The sequence below is a fragment of the Onychomys torridus genome, chromosome 7 (assembly GCF_903995425.1).
Source record: "Onychomys torridus chromosome 7, mOncTor1.1, whole genome shotgun sequence".
Taxonomy (NCBI): Eukaryota; Metazoa; Chordata; class Mammalia; order Rodentia; family Cricetidae; genus Onychomys; species Onychomys torridus.
This window is the reverse complement of record NC_050449.1, coordinates 41,916,546-41,931,366: the sequence shown is the minus strand read 5'-3', so window position 1 is coordinate 41,931,366 and position 14,821 is coordinate 41,916,546. Positions and strand designations below refer to the sequence as shown.

The 14,821-nt window shown below is 42.0% G+C and overlaps 2 protein-coding genes across 2 annotated transcripts in view; both read right to left on the bottom strand.

The window, feature by feature from the left end:
* Positions 1-13,799, bottom strand: part of Nxpe1 (neurexophilin and PC-esterase domain family member 1) — a 43,703-nt gene extending 29,904 nt beyond the window's left edge. Inside the window, exon 1 of the mRNA XM_036193893.1 lies at positions 13,779-13,799. The gene's annotated coding sequence lies outside the window, so the exon portion shown is untranslated. The remainder of the gene's footprint in view (positions 1-13,778) is intronic.
* The window catches only part of LOC118587581 (NXPE family member 4-like), a 26,250-nt gene extending 11,860 nt beyond the window's left edge, over positions 1-14,390 (bottom strand). Inside the window, 6 exon segments of the mRNA XM_036193607.1 lie at positions 1,531-1,585; positions 1,587-1,738; positions 3,249-3,310; positions 3,792-4,525; positions 6,628-6,733; positions 14,164-14,390. Of these exon segments, the coding sequence (XP_036049500.1) occupies positions 1,531-1,585; positions 1,587-1,738; positions 3,249-3,310; positions 3,792-4,525; positions 6,628-6,720 (1,096 nt within the window). The 5' untranslated portion in view covers positions 6,721-6,733; positions 14,164-14,390.
* Between the last annotated feature and the right edge of the window lie 431 nt (positions 14,391-14,821).

Sequence of the window (14,821 nt, the reverse complement as noted above, 5' to 3'; positions counted from 1 at the left end):
TCTTTGCCGGAAGATGAAGCTATTACTGTGTCCAAGCTGTTCTCATAACATGTTACCTCCACCCTGACCTTATATGAGGGTAGATAGGGAAGGGTATTAATTGATGTTATGTGCAAAAGAAGCCAGGCAAATCTCTGTAACAGCTCCAGGAATCTGAAACTGTATTCTCTGTTCTTCTTCTTTCCCTAAGAGTGGAATGGCACCAGGTGTCTCATCTACACTATCGACAGTGATATGATGGCTCATTTGTGATGCCCTTTACAAAAGCATTTATCTGGACAGATGCAGCCACTGCCTCAGTGATATTCACACACACACACACACACACACACACACACACACACACACACACACGCAAACACACACCCATTTGTCATGTTGTAGAAAAGGAAGTCAAGACAGGGTGTCACATTGTCCAAGATGACAGCTTGTGATTCAAAGGGCACTTATAATCCCCACTCCCACCCTTAAGAAAAAATCTCTCTCCAATCTAGACACCTCTGAAAGTAAGCACACTATGAATAGAAGAAGACAACTTCCACCATGTTCCATTGTGCCAATTAGACCCTAATCAGAACAGCAAGGGGAGTTGTTCTATCCCTACAGCTTCTGAGAAAATATGTGGTCAGTGACCACATTGCCTTGTGCCATGTCTGAATGGGGAAGGGAGGCTGGCTGAGAAGTCTAAGGCAGCTAGGGAGGCAGCAAAGGAGGCAAGCTGGAGACTCTGGGGCAAGTGGCGGAACTAGCATCTCCCTTGCTCCCAACTCACTTCAGGTCTCCTTTCCCAAGCACATTCTGGCTACAGAATTTAATTTTACATACAGTGTACAGTGATCGTGACCCACTATCACCTACACGCTGAGGGGGAGGGTCACTCAAAACCTCAGAATGCTGCATGACCTATGAAACCTGCAATATCAGACCATGTGATGATAAAGTTGTCACTAGAATCTCATTTTTCTAGCTGAGAGAGACAAAATTATGAGGGGCCGACTGTTTACCGGAAATCATGATCTAACATGTCCTCTCTGTTGCTTCCTGGGTACTGCCTATGTGTTAGTGTGCCTTGCAGTGTGATAAATACTTGCTGTCCGTTACTTCATTTCATTCAAAACGAATGCTTGGGATAGTCAACACTGTTCTAGACCAGTGGGTCTCCACCTTCCTAATGCCATGACCCTTTAATACAGTTCCTCATGCTGTGGTGACCCCAACCAATAAATATTTCCATTGCTACTTCATAAATGTAATTTTGGCTACTTTATAAATCACAATGGAAATATACAATATGCAGATGATTTTTTCGACCCCTGGAACAAGGTCTTTTGTCCCCAAAGGGGTCATGATCCACAGCTTGAGAACCATGGTTCTAGGAATTGATAGTAACAATTTTGTGGATAATGCTGGTGGTTCCTGATTAAGAACTATAGAAGCATGAAGGAGGAGGAATTTCCTGTACTCTTTTTTACCCCTAGAAATGAAAACGTAGTTTCCAAAGAGAAGTGAACAGCTTATATTGATACCTACTGTTGATACTGCTTTTGAAGTATTCCATCCACTGGCGGATTGTGGAATCACCCATCCAGATAGATGAATTTTCCTCTCAGGCATTCTTTCATTTTGATTGGAGCCAAACTACAGGAGGCTGGGTTCCACAATGTTCTTCCAGACATGCCCACTGGGGATTGTAGACACCTTCCCAGCTTGCATCTCTCTTTTGCTGGAACAGCTTCTTCTGGCCAAGAAATCAGCAAGGTCGAGTCCTCTAAAACACCATTCTACTCACCTGTGTTTAAGAGCCTTCCATCTTTTCCAAAGAACCCTCTAGATAGGTATGTGGGTGGTTGGTGACAAAAAAGAAGCTTATGAAAGTATCTTTATAATGGAAAATTTATTTTCAGTAAAACTTTCCTCTGATGTGAGTTTCCTAAGTGATACCTATTAATGTTTATATGAAAAGTGCATGGGGTTTTTCCTCTCAGAATAAAAAAGGCCTTCACCTAAAATTTAACTCTTTGTTAGCCCTGCCATGAGACCAGCTTCATCCAATTCTTATATAGGGCGAGAGCTCTTCAATCTGAATGTGTTATTCCACTTGGTTCCTGAGCTTGTCACATGAACTCATGGTGTCTGAAATGTCACTATGAAAGTATGAGCGCTTTGAGAAAAATGCAGGGTGAACTTGGCTATAAATTGGCCAATTTGCATTGAGAGAGGCTTGGAGGTCTAAGAAGGGCCAGATCTTCAACCTTAATCTCTGGGTAATGAAGAGACTTGGAGAGGTGTGCGTGTGTGGGTGGGCTAGGATGGTGTGGCAGCAGGTTTGGGTTCACAATTATTCATCACTCCAAAAGGGTAAATTAATATTTAATAGCTACCATGAAGGTACTGATCTATATGGGACAAAGAAATACCATTCTCTCCCTCTTCCTCTCTAAGTCTGTCTTTGAGACACGTCTCATTTAGCCCAGGCTTACTTTCAACAATGAATATGAGGATAGCCTTGAATACTTCATGTTCCTGCCAACAATTCCAGATTTTGGAAATCATAGTTGTGCGTATACATGGTGCTAAGGGTCAAGCCTAGGGCTTTGGGCTTGCTGGGTAAGGACTACACATCACTTCTGCAATCAGAAAACATGTGTTTTCCTTCTATGTGGAAAAATGGCTTAGCAATTAGCAAACTTTCCATGGTGAACAGAGAGAGATAAAAAGATACAGTTGTCTTAAATCATTTTAGGTGGTATTTGTGAGGTGTTCAAAGTAGAGAGATGAGAGAGAGAGAGAGAGAGAGAGAGAGAGAGAGAGAGAGAGAAGAGAGAAGTGAATATACATATGAGGTTCTTTGAAAAAATTTCAAACAAAAGAGTGAAGCATAGTAGTAAAGTGACTCCTAGATGGCACATTGGAGATGTCTAAGTGATAATTCTAGGGAGGCTGTGAAGGTGGCAGGAGATGGTGGTGGTGGGGATGAAGAACTAGGTAAAGACTTGGGAGAGAGTTTTTGTCGTTTGCAGCTTGTTGTGTAGGATGTGCAGATGACCTTCTACCTGAGGAGTCGATTGCTGAGAGATGTGGGTACTAAAGCAGGCATGAAAGATCCTAGTGAATCCAAACATTCATTCGCTTATGGGTGCCTTGGCCCACCTTATGAGAACCGAGACAGTGACCGAGTCCAGCATAAGAGAAGGACCTTTAAATGGGTCCAGTGTTAAGCACCGCCCGCCAAGCACAGAACCACTTACTGTTGCATTTGGAGACACTAATCACATTGGATTTTCCCATAATCTCCACACCTATATTTGACCTTAAAGAGACAGATACAGAAATTAATCTGTAGTGGCCTTCACTCAAGCAGAGTTCCAGAACTCAGACTGGCCAATCCTTCTGTTACTTCTCAGTGATAATCTAATTTCTTTGCCTAGAATTTCAGGTCATTTAGTAAGTTTTCCATTTATTTGTTTCATAGTTCATAGGAGCCAGGGACCAGAAGGTATGTATGCAATGCAGTGTATTGAGACACAGAAAGAATGATTAGAACACACACATGTACAGTTCTCTTTCTTTTGGTTCTTAATCAACCTGCATTTTTTAGGTTCATTGATAAGTATTACTTATCACAAATGTCAGAGGACCCCTGGAGATTGAACACTGTGCCCAAATGAATTCACAGGTTCCCTCCCAAAGGACTCTTCTTACAGAGTCCCTAAGTTACAGTGCTTGGAATACATTCCCTGCATCCTAGATTACCAATTTCTCTCCAGAAATATGAAACAATAATTATTTACCTTTCAAAGAGGCTCCTGTCTTGCTGTCTAAGATAGGAAACTTCCTTGTTTTTTGATTGCATATGGGTAAGAGCTGCACAGGGTACATTTGGAGGCTTTACACAGTAGAACGCTTCTTGGTCCTGGGCATCCAGATATTGGCACAGCTCGACACTTGAGTTTAGAACCAAGGCACAATCAGTGTGGACCTGAGAGGTTCCATTTACAAACCAGCCAGTGAAGATGATTCTGTCGTAGCCCTGTTTTCTTGCTCTCCAGAGAGCTGACACTCCTTCACTGGGATGGATGAGCAGGATAGACAGGGAGACCGGGCCCTCCCAGAACAGAATGAAGCTGACAAGGTAGGTGCCATTGTTGAAGTCTGTCACCTTTCCAGAAGCTCCTGCCTTCAGGGCTGGGGAGGACATCCTGGCCCTCAGGAAGTCCCCACCATACTCCTTCCTGCGTCCCAGGTGGTCCCTAGCTTCCAACAGCACATCCAGTTTGTCCCCCATGCAGTAAGTGTCTTGAGGGTTGAGGATGGTGGCTGTGCTGTGTGTGGCACTGGTGGTGTTGTTGAGGTGGGTGAAAGGTCTGGGAGGGATCTGTTTGTCTAGTTTCTCCAGGACCTCCCTGACTCTCAGCTCTGTCTCTTTTGGTAAAACTGGTAGGTTCAGAGGCACTGTAGGGCATGAGGATGTCGTGACCAAATTCCAGCGACTGAAGGACACAGGCAACTTGAACTGAAGCCATATCTGAATGGGAAAGAAATAGAGTAGAGAACAAAGAAAAAGTTGCTATTTCATGTAAAAAGTTTTGCTAGGTTAACCAACTTTTGTCTTTTATGGAACACTGAGAGGTGTAGAAATCATTTTACACTAAGATTTTGTGGTCACATATGTTTTATACAGAGATGTCTTTATGTAAACTGTCAATATAACTCTGGTTTTCAATGACTTATTTTGGAAAAGCCATTCAACCTCCAATAACCCTTGCTGGGATCTTCTTCAAAATGGTGGTGATTTGGGGATGGAGAGGGCTGAGCAGTTAAGAAGCTTTCTGTTCCTAAGGAGAACCTGAGTTCAATTGCCATTGGCTAACAACCACCTGTAACTCCAGCTCCATGTGATCTGCCCCCATCTTCTGGCCTCTATAGGTACTGCACTCACATAACTATAAACCAATTTTTATCAACTATCATGTCATAATTATGATATGGTTATTGTGAGTATTATGAAATAATATGATGTGCTGGCTATTTTTATGTCAACTTGACACAAGCTGTAGTTATCAGAGAGGAGGGGGCCTCAATTCAGAAAATGCCCCCATAAGATTGGGCTGTACATAAGTCTGTAGGGAATTTTCTTCATTAGTGATTGATGTGCAAGGGCTCAGCTCATTGTGGGTGGAGCTACCTCTGGACTAGTGATCCTGCATGCTATAAAAAGCAGGCTGAACAAGCCATCAAGAGCAAGCCAGTAAGAAGCACCCTTCCATGGCTTCTTAATCAGCTCCTGAGTCCAGGTTCCTATCCTGTTTGAGTTCCTGTCCTGACATCCTTCAATGAGGGTCTATGATGTAGAAATATAAGACAAATAAACCCTTTCCTCCAAAGTTGCTTTTGCCCATAGTGTTTCATCACCTCAATAGAAATCCTAACTAGGACACATGGGAAACTTTAGAAAGGCATTGGACTCATGGCAAGTGGGACTGTCTCTATGACTTGAAAAGAAATTAAAAGTGTCCTAGTATGTCAAATGAAGTAATAATAAGATGGATCACTGCAATCAATCACTAATTAAAATTTTCAATAAAGGCAAAGTAGCTTGCATGAACCCAACTCTTTTTTGTTTTGTTTTGTTTTTGTTTTGTTTTTTTTCGAGACAGGGTTTCTCTATGTAGCTTTGCTCCTTTTCTGGAACTGTCTTTGGAGACCAGGCTGGCCTGGAACTCACAGAGATCCACCTGCCTCTGCCTCCCAAGTGCTGGGATTAAAGATGTATTCCACCACCACCTGGCCCCAATTCTTGTGTAGATAATAATAATAAACCATGAAAAGAATGTTTTTAATAAATAGCTCCCTAAAAGCAGTGAAAGCTGAATCAGGACAACTGCAAGTTTGAGGCTGAGCTTGAGCTCTACAGCAAGAGAAGGGCTAACCTATGCTACAGAGTGAATCCATGTATCATAAAAACAAAAACAAAGTTTTGCAAACAAATAAAAGCAACTGACCACTACCACCAACTAAAGCCCCACTCCAAAGCAGAGAAGCAACCAATGAAATTGAGAAAACAAACAACAAAGCCAACACTAACAAAATAATATGTCAGCCTTAAAAGCTGCAATGGAGGAATAATTTGAATAGATATTTAGATAGCCTGGTACTGGAGGAGTGAAATGTTTCCCACTGGTACTTATCCACAGTTTTCCAAAGGCAGGTCCATCTCAGTACACAGAAATGAATGTACTCTGTCCTAGGGAAGTTTCCTTAAGGCCTGTGTCAACACAGCTGTGGACCTTGTCAAACAGTGGCTGCACTTATCCACAAGCAGCACAGAACAATGTCTGTGTAAGCACATACGTGAATGACTGCCTTAGGAAGCTTGCCTGCCATCCCTCTGCTTTCCTGTCTCTGAGAAGCACCCTCTGCCCTGGGTCCCAGCTTATACATGAAAGGTTTGGGACGTTCCTCACTTGTTGCTGTGTTTAACAAGTGTCGGTTATGTCGGTTTGTTAAAGCTGCTTGATAAGCCATGTTGAGCACACCCATCTCCATTCCAGTTGGTAGGTCTTTGCAACTTACACTTTCCTAGATACACAATATCAAGTAAAACAGAAGAAGAGATTAACTCCTTACCTTCGATGGGTTTCTGAAAACTGTAAACGAGACCCAGAAGATAAGTATAGACAGCAGCACCCACAGTGACTTACGACTAGTCATCATTTTCATGGTTTGAATTGTCCTATGAGACAATCACAGAAACTCATCACACAATGAAACAGAAAGGAAATCACACAGAGATGTGGCACACTCATGGCTCCTGATTACTTTGCTCTCAATTAAGTTATTCTCAGGTGACATCTTGGCCCTCCTGGTTGTCCCTTCTGTCCCCAGCCAATGTCATCCCATTAGCTATCAATATGGAGCCCACCAACAGTTAAGCTACCAAGAACTTGAAGTAGGAAGGACACTCACATCCAGGTGGATCCTCCAGGTTGTACCACCTCCCAGTTCTCTTTTCTCTCCTCTCAACCACAAAGAGCAGACCAAACACTTTACCAATAATGATACCAAGAACTGTGACAGCATCTAATAGAATGTGGTCCACCCGCCTTCATGGAGTCCCTTTCTTTTTTTTTAAATTTAAATATATTTATTATTAAAATTGTTTTCATTTTACATACCAACCCCAGTTACTCTCCCCTCCCCTTCTCCCACCTCCTCACCTCCTTCACACTCTACCCCCATCCACTCCTCAGAGTGGGTAAGGCCTCCCATGGTAGTCAACAAAGTCTGGCATACCAAGTTGATGGAGAGCCTAGTCCCTCCCCATTGTATCAAGGCTGAGCAAGGTATCCCACCACAGGGAATGGGTTCCAAAAAGCCAGTTCATGCACCTGGGATAAGTCCTGGTCCTGCTGCTAGGGACCCCACAAACAGATCAAGCCACACAACTGTCACCCACATTCAGCAGGGGTCTCTTTCTTTATCACCAGTTTTTTTGGCCCCTCTCAACCTTAAAAAGAATTACTTTAAAACTCTTACCTATTACTTAAAACAAAAACAAAAAACCAAAACAAAACCAAAAAAACCTTGAAGCTTTAGTGAGTTTTCCCTCCTTTTATGTGAACATTTGTCTTTGATCTGAAGTCTGATTTATTTTTTTTTTCAGCTTAGATTAGCTGGGTGGGGTTACGGCTCAGCAGTAGAGGATGTTAGAAAAGACAAGTCATTTTGTTTGAACACCACCCTCATTTCTAAGAACTGGGTGAGCTTGGTGGGGAGGCTCCTACTGTGGCCTGTCAGTTGCTACCACTCTATAGTCTAGAATAGTCTCATACTTATTTAAAAGTATAAAGTTCAAATTCTCTTCTGAGATTCATGCAATCTCTTAACTATGATCCCCTCTAAAATAAAAACCCAAAAGCAGAACACATGCTTCCAACATATAGTGGCACAGTATACATATATTACTGTTCCAAAACGTAGGGAATGGAGCATAGTGAGGAAATACTGGACCAAAGCAAGTCCAAAAACCAGCTGGGCAAATTCCAAACTTTGCACCTCCATGTCGGATGTCAAAATGATCTTCAGAGCTCCAGCCCAGTTCAGCTTGGTTGACTTCAACACACTTGTTCTCTTGGGCTGGATCCACTCCCTGTTAACAGCTCTCTTTGGTGGGTATCCCACAACTCAGCATCTTTAATATCTTAGAGTCTCCAAGGCAATCCAGGCTTCAGCTTCACAGCTTCACTAATCGGCCTCTCTAGACCTTCATGCAGCGATACCCCTGACACATGCCTGGCCCAGGTGGCTTTCTTTAGTTGCTTCTTGATTCTAAAGCCAGAACGATGTGGCTAAAGCTGCCTAGTTCTGCTGCTTCCTGGGGTTGGAATATAGCCCCCTCATTCAATTACATCATCACCAGCATCCTGTTCTCCATCTTCCTGAACCTGGCTGTCCTGAAACTGGATCTGTAGACCAGGTTGTCCTCAAACTCAGAGATCCACCAGCCTCTGCCTTCCCAGTGCTGGGAATAAAGGCCTGCACTACCACACCTGGCTCTAAGCTTTTCTTTAATTTATTTTCACAAGTTGAAAACTTAGCTGGGTGGGATCTTGCCCTGAGGTCACCATGCCCTTTACTCCATTTCTTGATCCGTTTTTATCTCCTTGAGTACAGGATTTCACTCCATTCCACTTTCTGGTCCTCCTTTCTCCTCAAATATTTTTCTTTGCTCAGCTTGCTCCTCTTCATTATGTATCTTCATTAGAGTTAACACTAGTAACTACACAATGTAGTCTATACTAGGCTGTTTTGAGATTTCCTCTGCCAAGGCAATTAATCCAAAACTCTTCAGTTTAGCCTCAAGCAACCATTTTAGATAAGGGTAAAAAGCATCTACACTCTTCACCCAAAATATCACAAGAATGATCTCTAGGCAACATACTAAAACACTTCTCCTCTGAAACCTTTTGAGCCAGCCTCAGACAGTTCTAATTACTCTTAGCTCCACTGTCTTCCACGCTCCTACTAGTCTGTCCCATTAAGCAGTGCTTAAAGCATGCCACTGCTTTCTTAACACAAAGTACCAAAGTCCAAATTCCTCCAAACGAAAACATGGTCAGGCCTATCACAGCAATACCCCACTTCTGGTACCTCTTGTCTTAGCAAGGGTTTATATTGTTGTGAGGGCACATTAATGACCATGGTGACTCTTATAAAGGCCAACATTTACTTGAGGTGGTGGCTTACAGTTTCAGAGGTTTAGTCCATTATCATCATGGCAGGGAGCATGGCAGCATATAGGAACACATAGTGCTGGTGAAGGAGCTGCTACACCTTGATATTCAGGTAACAGGAAGTAGACTATCTCACTGGGAGTAGCTTGAGCATAGAAGACCTCAAAACTCATCCCTACAATGTCACACTTCCTCCAATAAGGTCACATCTACTACCACAAATCTATGCCTCCTAATAGTGCCACTTCTCCTGGGGGGCATTTTCTTTCAAACCACTACAACCCTCTTCTAAGACATAGTGCTACATTTAGAAAAGACGTTAGAATGATCTAGAGGTGTGAGTGAAACAGAGAAAACCTCTATGGCAAAGTAGCCTTGACTCCAAACATTACATATGGACAAGGAATGGAAGACTTGGGTACATTGAGGGCAAGCACAGTAACTGTAAACTTTAAATCCAGCCCGATTCCTGTATAAATTAACACAGCTCCCCACAGTAAGGACCTAGCATAGGAAGCACATGTCCACTCAAGCATAATTGTTTGGTTTAGGAAAGGAGCTGACAAAAAATTACCCTTCAGAAGTGAGCTTGTTGGGAGAGAGAGCCTTGTAACCGTGGAACCTTGGGTGTGAGAGCAATTGGAAAGGAAGGAGACAGGGTTCCAAAGCAGAGAGAGGGTTCTCTTTAAATTCCAAAGAGGATGGTTGGTGTGATGGTTCAGGAAGTAAAAGCACCTGTCACTGAGACTGCCAACCCGAGTTCAATCCCCAGGTGGAAGGAGAGAACTAATTCCTAAAGATCACTCTCTGACCTCTACACATCCACTGTAGCACGTATGTACACATGGGTGCACACACAGACACACACACTCACACACACACAAACACACATCCTAAATGTAATAAAAAATGAAAATAAAACCTGGAGAAGAGCGCCGTGAAGAGGGGCAGCTGAAAATAAGATCAGGAGAGATCCATACTACAAGACAGCATAGTGAATGGCCAGAAGGAAGGAGGGAGGAAGGAAAGAAGGAAAGAAGGAAGGGAGGAAGGAAGGAAGGAAGGAAGGAAGGAAGGAAGGAAGGAAGCAGAAACAGAGATAGGAAAGATGCTCAATGATCACACAATAGTAATCTACTCACATCTGTACTATAGTGTACAGAATGTGCCAATTTCAACCAAAAAGTGAAACATGTCAAAAAGAAGAGGAAAAAATGACACATTCCTATGGGGTGGGACAAATAACTGTCCCATATATGGCATTGATATGGGAATTTTCTCACAGATTTTTTTAAAATTTACTATTATTATATGGCAAAATCCATAACAAAAAATAGACTGGCTGGACATGGTTGCACACACTTTTAATTCAGGTACTTGGGAGGCTGAGTGAGGTGAATTTTTGTGAGTTTGTGTCCATCCTGGTCTATGTAGCAAGTTCCAGGATAGCCAGGGCTGCACATAGAAACTCCATTTCCAAAAAAAATTGCAAAAAGGTTTACAACATTCAAACTATTGAAAATGAAAGACAAAGAGACATTTTCCAAAGACAACCAGGGAAAAATATCATATTAGCTGTAATAAGAATTATGGCCGACTGCCAGGAACCAAGCAACAAGACAAAATACCCTCCTCCCCTTGCTTGTGTGTGTGTGTGTGTGTGTGTGTGTGTGTGTGTGGTGTGCATGAACACATACAGGAGCTCTCATGCACTATGTATATGGAGAACAGAAGACAATTTTGTAAAAATAGTTTACTTATTTTTATCTTAAGTGCATTGGTGTTTTTCCTGCATGCATGTCTGTGTGAGGGTGTCAGATCCTCTAGAACTGGACCTATGGACAGCTGCAAGCTGCCAGGTGGGTGCTGGGAATTTAACACGGGTTTCTGGAAGAACAGCCAGTGCTCATACCCACTGAGCCATCTCCCCATACCCCAGAAGACAATCTGAAGGAGAGTCGGTTCTTTCCTTCTAATGTGGTTTTCAGGAACCAAACTCAGGGCATTGGGCTCAGAGACAAATGCCTTGACCTCCTAAGCCATCTCAGTAGCGCTTAGTTCTTAAAAAAATTTACACTTAAATATTTACCAGGAAGTGAAGGAGCTCATAGAATTATAATCCATTTACATTGAATTATCTCACATGTCTGTTGTTGTTAGCTTTGTCAGGTATATAAATTTTAAAATCATTATTTATATAATATAAATTATTATTTTTTAGAATGCTTATTCATTTAGCTTCTTATTTTTCATTCTTTCTTACATTTTTGTTATATCATTTAGGGATTTTTTCTTCTGCTTAACATCTATCTATAATATTCTGTAATTTTAAATCTTCTGGTGATAGATCCTCAAAATTATGTTTTCCCTCTTATTTTATTTTTAATATTGAGGGCTATTTTTGCTGAGTATAATTCTGTGTTTGACATATTTAGAGTGCATTGGTTCTTTCAAGGTGTTACTTCTTTTCCCTTTTATTTCCCTAATTACTCTGTTCTTGTCTGTTTTTCTAGAATCTAGATGTCTCTGGTCTCCACTGTCTCGGTAGCTCTCTGATGCTTCAGTATGATTGAAAATGAAATTATTCAGTTTCTTTTTCATTTGTTCCTATAAGGAAGTTATAATTAGTTTAAGAGTTTTAGAAATATAAATCCTACATGTGTAGATATCTACGATACACACATATGATTATGTGTTTATTTGTGTATATATGTACATTCAGTATATATATATATATAATATTTAATTTTATGTGTACAAGTGTTTTTCCTGCATGTATGTTTATACACCCCTTGCATGCCTGGTGCCTAAGGAGATATCACATTGCTTAGGAATTACAGATGGTGGGGAGCCACCATGTGGATGCTGGGAATTGAACGCTGGGACTTTGAAAAATTTGGAGGAGCAACAAGTGTTCTTATTCAGTCATCAACTTCTCTGATATATGTATTATTTATGTATTTAATTTGTTGAGAATTTCAGAGTGCACATAATGTATTTTTATCGTAGTCACTTTCACACTACATCTTCTAACTCCTCCCAGATTCACCCCCATTTCTCTTCCAACCTCTTGCTCTGTTTTAAATTTTTTTTGTGACCTATTGAGTCCAGCTGACACTGCTCAGGAACTTTCAGGTGTGGGAGCACCTATCTGAGCTCCTTAGACCTACCCGGGCCACACCCTTAAAGAAAACAATCTCTCCTTACCAGGAAACCCACTGGCTGTCAACAGCTCCCCAGCTAGTGATATGAGCTGGTGAGACCTCCTTGTGGCCCATTGATGCTGACTGGCTACATGAGTTTAGATATATTTTCTTTAAAAATAAATTCTGGTTGCTGATATACAGACATTCTAGTGATCTACTTTTATAGGATTTCCCATCAGCACACATTCAAATCAGACAATTGTAAGGAATTTATTGGATGGTCTATCTGCCTCCCCTTCATCGTTAGTTCACATTTGCACCAAATGTGGATGAACATCTGGTGACTAATATTCAGTATTTGCTCTTTCAGTGAGTTCTATTTGATCGAGGAAGGTCTTCCCTAAAAAATTAGTTTCCTACTTTTAACACTGTTAGAAGTTGAGCTAACTTGAAAGGCCTTTCCTGATTGATCAGAGTAGTTGTAGTTAGGTAATTTTTTAAATGCATTTTCAGGTGTGATGGATTACATTAATATATATTCTAAAGTCAAAACATATAACTGTGGCTGACTGAAACTCAACCGGTCAATAACATAAGTTGCAATTTCAAAAGGACCCTATTGTTGGTATAAATTAATGAGAGTATAAATTAATGCAGTCAGGTTTGGAAGCAGTATGGCTCTGTCCTGTCTGTCTGCTCTGTTTTAAACTGTGTTTACTTAGACCTTAGGACCAGGGCCTTACTAAGGCCCATTAAAAAAAAATCCCTGATAGAATTTTATTTCAGTTGACTATGTAATTCTGTATGTGAATAACATGGACATTAATTTGTATTACTAGTCATAAGATCATTAAGAACATCTCTGGAAGATGTCATCTGGCATTCAGAAGCAATCCCCTCCCCCACTCCCCCATGCTCTGGTTGAAGAGGAAGAGCTGGAGTGGAGGAAGTAACAGAGTGGTGAATCTTCCTCACCATTCTAACTGTATAGTAAACACCCTCCCAAAGCAAACGTCCAAAGACAAGTTTCAAAAAGATGCCGCTGCTTTTCTGACTTCAGAAGACAACCTCCTACAGAACTGTTCCAGTCCAACAGGACACCTCCCTCCCTTTAGAAAGCTTTCCAGACTATTCTCGACCACACAGAGCTTTCTCACATTCCAAGGTCCCATGGCATATTCACATCTAACTACCCCATCAGGATACTGTCACAGGAGAAAAACCAAGCTAAGCGGTGTGATCAGCTGCAAAGAAATATTACTGATATTTGCTGTGGGGCTTTTCCCCGGGTAGATGTGACAAACATCTGCTCATTCCAGACACTGCACAGAGAGCAGTCAAAGGCCCAGTCCCTCCCAAATCTATCTAAGTGAACCCAGGATTCTACAGGGTTACTCACAGGAAGGAGCATGGTGACCCAAAGCAGCCCTGTCACCGGGAAGCCCTCCGCAGCATGGGTGAGAACTGGGGAAACTGTCCCTGGAGCTCTCTGACCATCAGCCTGCAGGCAGCTCACTGGGCCATCAGTTGCTTATTGCTTTTACAACTTTTGGGAGGAGCCTTGCGATCTTGCAGCTTCCTGAGCTTCTAGAACATTTTTAGATTCTAGTCCTGAGTCCTTGGAACTCCCTTCTAGGAAGGCAGGTTTTAATTAGAAGGAAATAGTTATACGACCCTTTAGCAGAACCAACCAAACATTGTAGAAAAATAGTAAAAATAAAGGATGAGAGGAAACAGCCTTTCTTTTGATTTGTATTTAGTACAAATAAAACAGCCAAACTTACCTTCCTCCTTTTTGTCTATCTGCAACAGCTTTTTCTTTTTCAACTCAATGCTGTAGTGGTCTGGTTGTCTAGAAAGACAGGTGTGATATGTCCTTCTTTGGCCTATTTTACCTTTCAAAATTAAAATCTATGTAGTTAACAATGAGAGCTTTGTATTTGTGCAATGTGGCAAAAGAAGAGCAAGGTGGGGAGAAAAGGGAGAAGGGGAGGGAGGGAGGGAGGGAGAGAGAGAGAGAGAGAGAAGAGAAGAGAAGCAGAAGGAGGGAAGGAGAGGGAGGGAGGGAGAGGGGGGTAAGAGAGGGAGAGGAAGAGAGCACAGAGCAAGTCAAGACAGCAGAGCAAAGAAAGACCGGAAGGACATGAGTCACCATTTCCCTTCCCTGCATTGAGTTCTTCTTTCGTCCTAAGGTTCTTTTTCATCACAACACCCAAAATGGGGGAGGCGGGCTAGAGATCAGCCTTGATTTGGTGACAGACCCTAACAGCTAGCAGCTGTTTCCATGTTTGTGGGCAGAAGCAAGGGACTTAATATCTACCCCAAAGGGACCCTTGAGAGCCTTAGGTCTAGTATGACAGTAGGAAGGGTTACCAAATGGGAGTCCCTTAATACAAACGAAAACTCACCCCCTCCCCCAGGGCAGGAGTCTCCTAGCCCTGG